At 38.6% G+C, this 9,977-nt stretch overlaps 1 protein-coding gene across 4 annotated transcripts; it reads right to left on the bottom strand.

Annotated features, from left to right (window-relative positions):
• Nucleotides 1-49: 49 nt before the first annotated feature.
• On the bottom strand, nt 50-9,585 carry nup54 (nucleoporin 54). Of its 4 annotated transcripts, none has more exons than XR_006928044.1 (15): nt 9,483-9,539; nt 7,969-8,073; nt 7,675-7,752; nt 5,275-5,352; nt 5,000-5,155; nt 4,597-4,817; nt 3,970-4,157; nt 2,948-3,144; nt 2,633-2,687; nt 1,820-1,913; nt 1,388-1,495; nt 1,162-1,281; nt 954-1,064; nt 442-621; nt 50-346 (listed from the first exon to the last, which is right to left on the bottom strand). XR_006928044.1 is itself a non-coding variant. In XM_046868415.1 (15 exons), the coding sequence occupies exons 1-15, from the start codon at nt 9,520-9,522 to the stop codon at nt 493-495; spliced, it is 1,848 nt and encodes a 615-aa protein (XP_046724371.1). In that variant the 5' UTR covers nt 9,523-9,585; the 3' UTR covers nt 50-492. The 4 variants fall into 4 exon arrangements, 3 of the variants coding, with proteins under 3 accessions (XP_046724371.1, XP_046724368.1, XP_046724369.1); XM_046868415.1 differs by adding an exon at nt 6,634-6,801 and having other exon boundaries at nt 50-621; nt 9,483-9,585; XM_046868412.1 differs by having other exon boundaries at nt 50-621; nt 9,483-9,585.
• Between the last annotated feature and the right edge of the window lie 392 nt (nt 9,586-9,977).

Consider the following 9,977-nt stretch of genomic DNA (forward strand, 5'->3'; position numbering starts at 1 on the left):
ATGAAGCTCAAAAAAGCTGCAATATTTATTATTATTATAAACACGAAAGTTTATTGAAACCAGGTGATGAGTTTATTTCTATGGATCTTTGTCTGCTTTAGAAAAACAAAAAAACGACATCATATTTACATGAAGACGCTAAAAAAGAATCACATTCCCATGATTCTCAGACACACACACACACCCACACACACCACAACAACAAAGTAAAACAAGACAAGGCTGCTGATCATTTTTCTATTTCATCCCCATTAGATGTAAAACATTCCTACAGCAAAGCTGAAGAATCCATGCAATGTAGGAAAACTCTAGTTCACAGAGATGTTTAGTGTGTGTGTGTGTGTGTCTGTTGCTGTACACAACAAACTGGTCACATGTCAGGATGCTGGTTGATGAGGTGTGTGTGTTTATGCATGTATATATATATGTGCCAAGAAGTAAGTGTGTGTGTGTGTGTGTGTGTGTGTGTGTGTTCATGTGTGGATGTGGAGGTCAACTGAGTTTTCCGGCCCTCACATGTACACTATCATGGAGTCCCTGCTCGATGATCTTGATGTCCTCCATGTCGTCCTTGATCACACTGATCAGGTGACTCAAACCATCCTGCTGCTGCTTCAGGTGCTGTGGATGAAAAACTCAAAGGGTTAACATGCGCAAACACACACACACACACGCACACACTCACGCAGACTCTTTCATACACTTTCACACACTGCTTCTCTTTCTATTACTCACTGCTCCCATTTACCCCTTATTTCTTTTCTTTTCTATCTTTCTTCCTCCTTTACTTATTGCTTCTCTCTGTCTCTCTTTCCCTCTCTTTTTCTCTTCTTCAATAACAATGATTTCCTGAATATAATTAACGCTATATATAATTATACTGAATATAATTAATTGCCTCTTTTCCTTATTTGAACCGTGTGTGTGTGTGTGTGTGTGTGTGTGTGTTCTACCTGTTTGATCTCTCGGAGCAGGTCACCATCGACGACGTATCGTTCTTCAGCTCGCACTGCGCCGTAGTGATTCTGCATCCGGATCTGCGACATCAGCTCGTTCAGGCGTCCCTGCAGCGACCAAACCACAGAGCAGGCTGTAGGCTGGAACTCCACCGAACACAACACCATCAGGAGAGCATGTTCTCACTGAAACTCTCAGACTCACCTTAAACTGCGTGGGAGCATTCAGCTCAGATTGTATGGTGTCCAGCTGCACCCTCAGATGTTCTTCATCCACCTGGATGGCGTAGCCGCTCTTCCTCTGAATCTCCTGCCTTATCAGGACCTACATGCAAACAAACATCTCCATGACATGCTTTTCATTCCTTCTTCTCATATACCGCATCAGACGATCTGCACCATGAGGTCAGCGGTGAAGGTCAGGCATCTACCTGAAGGACTCGGTGCGACAGGTCCATCAGCTTCCTCTTGTATTGAGCGATCTTCGCCACGGTGGTGGACTGGTTCTTCTGAAGCTCACTGATGTCTGTGGCGATTATCTGTACACACATGACACAACAGTTCTAGAGGTCCTTCAAGAGTCTGGTTCCTCTCAAGGTTCTCCCTCATTAGGGATCAAACTAAAATGCATTAAACCTCAAGTGGACCTTAAAGAAATCAACAATCATACAATATATGGCCAAATGTTTGTGGACACCTGACCATAAGATCTGCATGTGCTTCTTTTTAAACACAACATTAAAGTGAAAAACCCACATGTGGCTGGAGCCTGGTGTCCCAATACTTTTGGCCATATCGTGAGTATATGTACATAAAAAAAAAAAAATGTAAGTGATGTGAGAATGCTGGAAAATGGGACTCACATCTACTCTGGTCTGGTGCTGTTTAGTCATCTGTTCTTGTATCTTCAGCCTGTGCAGCAACTCCTTGAAACCAACCATCGGCACCGGGATCAGCCTGGGGACATGTTACAGGAGGGACGCAAACAACAACCAGACACGAAGCAAAAACAGATCAGACACCAGGAAGAGGAAAATCATTTTGATCTGATCCTGTTTATGTATAAAAATATATAATAACTAAAAATAAAAAGGAATTTCAGAATTATAAACATTCACACACAGATACGCATGTTTTAATATAAATATTTTATATAAACAATTATTTTATAGAAATCTATTTCACAAATAAATATATAATTTATTGATAAAATAAATGTAAAAATAATTATTTACAAACGAATGGTGGTTAAACCAGGAAATACACAGTGAGCTAACTTCACTAATATTATATTATATATTTAGTATTAATATTATTATAGATATTAATATTACTCGTTAGCTTGCGAGTGCAAATCTCAGCACCACAGGACCTTCAACACACACCTGCTCATATGTATAAATGAGATCATTGTAAGTCTCTCTAAATAAAATCATCTGCCAAATGCCTTAAATATAAATATTTGCTAATTTGTGAAAAAAAAAAAAAAAAAAAAAAATCAGAATTTCATACCCTATAACTCGTGATAAAATGGCCGAGAATAGAAAAAAACTGAATACAGAAGTCTAAAATAATAAAAATATTATATATTAAAAAATACCTTTTATAAACACGTTGAAATACTGATTGAATAATATTTCTAATAGCTGAAAAACTAATTCGGATGGGAATCATACTTATCAGGGTCGGGGTTGTCCACTTTGGCCTGCTCCCATATGATCGGATCGACTCCTGGAGGAAAAGGGGATGAAAAATGCAGATAAAAATAAAATAAATTAATAAAAATTTAAATAATAGTTTTCTGATATCCTAGAACATGAGGCTTCAATTAAAAAAAAAAAATAATAATAATAATTAGTTTTATTTTAATTGTCTATCAATTATTCTAAAAGTTAAAAATAAATACATTAAAATGAATTAAATTATATTAATAACCATATGGTATTTATTGATGAAACTGTACATGGTGAGACTCATCATGGTCATGGTACCTGCAGGAGGATTCTGCAGCAGCTGTTTGAGCTGTGCAGGAGAAAGAGCTGTCCTGGTGATGCTCATCACCACGCCAAGCTGCTGCAACTGGCTCTTGATGTTCACCTGCTCCATGTAGCTGTACAGCGTGGAGGCTGGAACTCGCTTTGACGTGCCGTTAGGAGAGCGCTCTACTACGTATACGATAACCTCCGTCCTGCACGCAGATCGTTTACTTAAATGTTATACATAGCGTGACCAAAAAAAACTGACTTTTCCACCTGTACGTGGTTCTTCACTATAATGTTACCGAACTGATATTTTTTCCGGGTTGCGTTATACAGTACGAGAGCGGCCTCTAGAGGCGAGTTTTGGATTTGGAGTATTTGGAGTGTTATTTTTGTTTCAGTTTGAATGCATGTCTTATATTTTCCACAATATTTATCAATATCAAGAATACGTTCATTTTTTTTCCATTTCGCACATTTTCATGATTCAATACCATTTTTATTTTTATAATAAAGTTCAGTACTATTTTACATGGAGAGTTTTGTGTATATTTGAATCCAGTATCCATTTTAAAAACACTGTTGATTAAACGATCCAATCAAGCTATCGGTATCGGTACCATCCATGATCGGGATGGATCACATGGTGGTGGAATGAACCCTGAGTGACTGTTCCCAAGTGATGCAAATGTTTTATTCCTTTTATACCGCAGCAACATTCCAACAATTAGAATATTCTGTCTTAAAGCAGACTGTTTTATCCTTTTCTAGCTACGTTTAATGTCAAGAATGATTTGTTGATGTCGGGCAACGTCGCTGTTACAAACCGCGAACACTGGAGACTCCTTCCATCTCCCAGGTAACGAGCAGTTGCTATAGAAACAGAAAGGTTTTCGAACTAGCATGCTTTTAACATAATGTGCTGAATCACCTTGTGGTATAAATAAATAATATAATGCATATTAATGAGGTATGTTCCAGTTCTTTGGTGTGAAAAGGTAAAGAGCTGAAAGTGAAGTGAGGAGGACACTAACTGGTCATCGGGCAGCGCTTTCACTCCTTCTACATTCACGGTGAGCGTCGGGTTTCCACCCAGAAACTTGTGCAGAGACTCGACCAGCTGCTGCTGCTGACTGCGGACGTCCACCTCTTTTTTATTAAGAGCCAGAGCCACCAGACCGTCCTCATCTTTACTACTGGGGATGCAGCTGTAACCTACTGCCTGTAAAACATGTGTTGAACATGGGTGTTATTACATCCTAAAAAGTTCAAAGCAGCCAATGAGGTCTTGATATGCAAATGAGCTCTCAAATGTTCGCGTCAAAGTGCAATTTATTTCCAAGAGAATATTTTATTTCCGCACATAGTGATGAATATATATATTTAAAAAATGCTACAATCACCCATATTAGTGAGAGAATAAAAAAAAGAGAGAGAGACGGATGAAAAAGATAAAAGAAAAGAGACAAGAAGAAAAATCTTAAATGATCAGCTGTGCATTTGTATGACATGCGTCCCCAAGCGATAAACAATATCTGGGAAGTGACTCCTGATCAACAGGTTATAAGTTCAAATCCCAGCAAGGCAAAATGCTATAAATGTTATAAATGTTCAACCTGGTGCATAAATATCTGCTGCACAGGATATGATCTTTATCCCACCTTAAACCGGCAGAAAGGGTTCTCCTGGGTGAAGTCGACCGGAGGGATATTGTTGTTGAAGTAGCCCTTGCCTGTTCCCCAGAAGGCCTGCAGCTGGTTCCATTTGGCCAGGATGGCGTCACGCTCGTCGTTCAGCAGTGTGGGTGCGGACAGAGCGCTGGCCGTGTTGATCAGCTGATTGGACTGCGCCTGGGCTTGGGTCTGCTGACCGAACAAACCTCCTAAAAAAGCACAAACAATCAAAAACATTTTATTTAAAATTGTTGTAACTGATGTTTGAAATTTTGTTTCGCGTTTCTTTCCCGAACTGTGGATTTTGTGTCCCGTTACACCCTTAATATTAGGTAATATTAATGATCAGTGAATTAACTGATGATGGATGGTGATGATGGTGGATTCTTACCTTGTTGCGGCTGCGTGGACTGAAGATTGAAGCCCCCGAAACCGAGGCCTCCGCCTCCCAAACCAGATCCGAACCCCGTCCCAGTACCGGTCCCTGTTCCCAGTCCAGAGGAAAACCCGAAGCCTTTATTCTGAGTGTTTCCAAACAATCCACCACCTGGCAGCGAGAGAAAACACCACATTACAACACACACAGTGCCATCTAGTGGTGGCTCGGTTACAGTGAATTACAAAAACAAACTGGATTACAGGACCAATAAGGGGACGTGATCCTACCGGTGTTGGCGGGGTTTGAGAAGTTGAAGGTGGAGCCTGCAGAAGAGGTGGCAGTGTTTCCGAAGCCTCCGAACGCACCTGAACGAAACAAGACAATCAGTGGAAGCGAGCGAAGGGTCAGAAAGGTCACGATGGAGATGAGAGCCGTGGTGAGACAAAAAAAGACGATGAACAAAACACTGATGAGGGTCTACAAAGCGGAACGCTCGAATACTACCAAGTGCACATGATCTTTATTAGAACTGGACGATGTGACGGTATAATCAACATCGCGATACAAATTCGGGGTTGGTTTAATTATTTATTACATTTATAAATTCACTGCATTTTTTTATTTAATAATATTTTTATATTAAATAATATTCAAACATAAGAGCTAGAATGAATAATATTTACTAAAATTTTGTTTTCTCTCTCTCTCTCTGCTTTTAAATTTTTTTTATTTTTCTATTAAAATAATTTGAATTCATTTTAGACCTTTTACATTTATTAGACAATTTAATACAATAAATTATATTCATAATGGGTTTTTTTTTTAACACCAAAATCCTCATTTATAATAAAAAAAAAATCTTTATTTCAAACAACAATTATTTTTTTCTAACAAAATGTATACACTGTGAATCATATTGAGTATTTAGTATTGTGATATGATGCTTATAAATACAAAAGAAGCACTAATTCAAAGGGATCAGTTTCTAAATCTATTTAAAAACAAAAAAAAATAAAGATATAAAAAGGAGGATGATTTGGACTGGTGGCATTTTTATCCCCATTTTTTTTTTTTTTTAAGAAAAAAGTAAGAAAAATAAATCTATTTTTGCAATAATTATTGCGATTATATGCAAAGTTTTATCATCATCAAATCTAGAACATTACTGAACATTTACAAAACTGCAAGCAAACACACTGATGATGATAAAGATGATGATGATGATGTATAATGATGTTGAAAGTGAGAAGGAAAATCAGTATTCACTTCATGGCCAAAAGTTTGTGGACACCTGACCATGAGATTGCTACGTGCTCCTTTCTGAGTTCCCACTCTTCTGGGAAGATGTTTCACTAGATTTCATGGGAGGTTCATTGAGCCTCGAGGGTTTTAGTAAAGTCAGGTAACGAGGTGAGGAGGCCTGGGGTGCAGGCGATCTATAGCAGGAGAACTTCCAACCCATGAAAAGCAGATCTTCGTTGCGCTGGCTTTGTGCACAGGGGCATTATCGTACCTCCAACTTTGTGTTAACAGTTTGGAGAGACACCATGCCAGGCTGCAAAGCCAGGTGTCCCAATACTTTTGGCCACAACATGTGTATGACTCTGGTTTAAAAAAAAAAAAAAAAAAAAAAAAGGGGCGTCTACCTGCACCGCCGAGGTTATTGCCAAAATTAAATACGGTAGCGGTGGTGGGCGGAGCCCCGAAGCCCCCCATGTTAAAGCTAACTGCTGCTGGGTTAGTGTTTAACCCGAACCCCCCAAAACTAAACCCCCCAGCGGTGGTGGTGCTCACAGCCCCCAAACCCCCGAATCCTGAGCGCATGGAAAGACATGAGGAGAAACAGAGGAATAAAAAGAGAAAATTAAAAGCAGTGCCAGTGTTAATAGAGCTGCTAGAATGTGTGTGTGTGTGTGTGTGTGCGCGCTACACAAATAATAACTGCACACATCACTTTCTTTGATCACAGTGCAAACGAACACTATCACACTAATTACGTATTCATTAATTTATTTAAATATTTAAGTCCTTTAATAAATAATATTCGATAATTAAATAAACCAAAAAAAACAGAATTACCTGAAAAGGTGAAGTTTTCTGTAAGATGTTTGTGCAACAATTCTGGAAGGAGTCTCCAGTTTTAGTGCTTTGTAACAGTCAGAGGTAAATCTGAAACTTGAAGCTGTTTGACGCCTTCAGATGAGACAGACGAGTGTTCACCTTCTTTTCTTCATTCTTGTCTCCCCTTCTGTTCTTCCATCTTTCATTCTTCACATTTGTTTTTCTTCATGCCTCACTCTTACCTTCATACCCTTCCTTTTATACTTATCGTCTTTCCATCCTTCCAACCTACCTATTCTTCTGACCTGTCTTCCATTCTTATCTTTACATCCCTCTCCTCCTTCTCTCCTTCCATCCTGAGGTCTTACCTTCTTTTCTTTCACATTCCTTATTGCTTTACCTTCATTCCTCCTAAATTATCTCTCAGCATTCTCTCGCACGTATTCAAAAGGTGCACCAAAAAACAGAAATTCTCTAAAGTGACCCCTAGTGTTCAAACTGTGCTACTGCATAAAACACAGAATTGGTAATCTGATCCGGATTATAATTTTCCGATTTTTCTCCAGATGGATCATCTGTGATCTTTGCATCTACATTATAGCACAGGACAGAGGAAACAAACGAACCTGTGGTAGTTGAGCCGAATCCAAACCCAGCGGGCGCCGTGGTGGTCGTAGCAGCCCCAAAAGACGGGGCTGAGAGACCTGAAACCAGAACAACAACGTTTATGATTATTCAACTTCTGATTGTTGTATTGAGGACTTCAAAATTCCTTACACTCTAAACATCAAAAGAAAAAGAAATAGAGACAAAAGGGAGCATGGTTTTGAAGAAAACAGCAGCTTTATGAGAATGAGTGGAAGACGAGCGTCTCCATGCAGCGGCTGATCGGAACCGTGTGCACAGACAGATAAACTTACTACCAAATCCCGATGAGGCGGTAGTGGTGGTACCGGTACCAAACCCAAAAGCTGTGGACGCTGTCGTTTTGGCACCAAATGAACCCAATGAAAACCCAGACGAGCCTTTATCGACGACAAACAAGACATCAGAGACAAGACGTGAGGAGGATGAAGAGGACGTTTCTTTAGACGTGATTTATTATGACACACGCACTCACACATACACACACACGCACACCCACGCATGCATACAAACGCACACACACGTACATGCAACACTATGGTGTGTGTTTCAGGGTAAAATATGTAAGACTTTTCTCCTTATTAGAAAAATCCTTTTCTTTTTTTATCAACTTGCTGTTTTCACACACCGTCTTTCCTTCTTTTGGCTTTATTTTGCTCACATCCTTTTTCACATCCTTACATTCCTCCTCCATTCTTTTACTATCTGTAACAGTCTCCTTCTTTCTTCCTTTCTTACACACTCGTTCCCCATCTTTTCTTTCTTCCTTTAGTCTTCCTTCTTTTCTTTTCTCCCTTTGATCTTCCGATATTTCTTCTTTCCTTTCTTCCTTTGATCTTCCCTTCTTTCAATCTTCCATTCTTTATTTCTTCCTTTGATCTTCCCTTCTTTTCTTTCTTCCTTTGATCTTCCTTCTTTTCTTTCTTCCTTTGGTCTTTCCTTCTTTCCTTTCTTCCTATGGTCTTTCCTTCTTTTCTTTTCCTCCTTTGGTCTTCCTTCTTCGTTTCTGTTAATCTTCCTTCTTTCCTTTCTTTCTTTAATCTTCCTTTCCTTTTATATATACAATGGCTTTCCTTCTTTCCTTCCGTTCTTAAATTTTTCCTTTCCTTCTCACACTCATTTCCCGCTTTCTTTCTTATAGGACTTCTCTTCCTTGCATCTTGTTTCACACTGTATTTCCTTTCTTTCTTAGGTTTTCTATTCTTTTCGTTCCTTCTTTATTCTCTTACTACCAGTCCTTACTTTCTTATACACCACCTTCTTGTTCCTTCTTTCATACCATCTTTCCTTCACTTACACATGTTCTATCCTTGAAACCTAATGTTCTGGCCAGATGTTAGCAGCTGTTCAGCTCATGGCACAGCTTTCAATTCACTCCATTTTCTTCTCTTCATTCTCATTCTCTCTCTCACTTACACACACACACACACACACACACACACACACTCACACACACTCACACACTCACATTCACACACTCTCTCTCTCTCTCTCACACACACACACACACACACACACACACACACACACACACACACACACACACACACACACACACACACACACACACACACACACACTCGGGAAGCTGAGCATCACCCGGCTGATTAGTAGTTAGCCGTTAGCTTAGCTTTAGCTATTGCTGCCGCCATGCTAATGATGTCAGCTATCTTATAAAACGCGGTCTGCGACTATTGTACTCCACCAAAAACTCCTGTCTATGTGACTAATTCTTTATAATTATAATACCACAATTTCCCCTTCATGTAATGTCAATAAAAGCACGTACTCGCTGTGTTCGAGGTCCCGCCGCCGAAGTTGAACGCCATAGTTCCTGCTTCAGCTTGCTAATGAGTCCGGGCGGAAACAAACCGCCGAAAAGAAGGGTTCTGGGTCTGTTTCAGCTTTCGGCTTTTTTTATTTACAAAAGTTTTTCAGTAGGTTTTTTATTATTTTTTATTTTTTATTTTGTCTTACATGATATTATTTAAGATTAAATATCATATAAGACAAAATAAAAAAATACTGAAAAACTTAAAATAAAAAAATAAAATGAAAAATAAAATAAAATAAAAATAGTGAATTAATGAATTAATAATTAAAATGTTTTAAGCATATAAAATGCATTTCTTGCAGCAGCACGTAGACAAATAGAAGAATAAAAAAATCTATTATATACTTATATATTTAAAAATAAATTAATAGATTTTTGTAAAAACCATGATCATTATTTAATTTATATTTATTACTAAGAAATTATAATTATTATTAGTCACTTAAAAAT

This window comes from Silurus meridionalis, chromosome 15 (genome assembly GCF_014805685.1).
Source record: "Silurus meridionalis isolate SWU-2019-XX chromosome 15, ASM1480568v1, whole genome shotgun sequence".
In the NCBI taxonomy this organism is placed as follows: Eukaryota; Metazoa; Chordata; class Actinopteri; order Siluriformes; family Siluridae; genus Silurus; species Silurus meridionalis.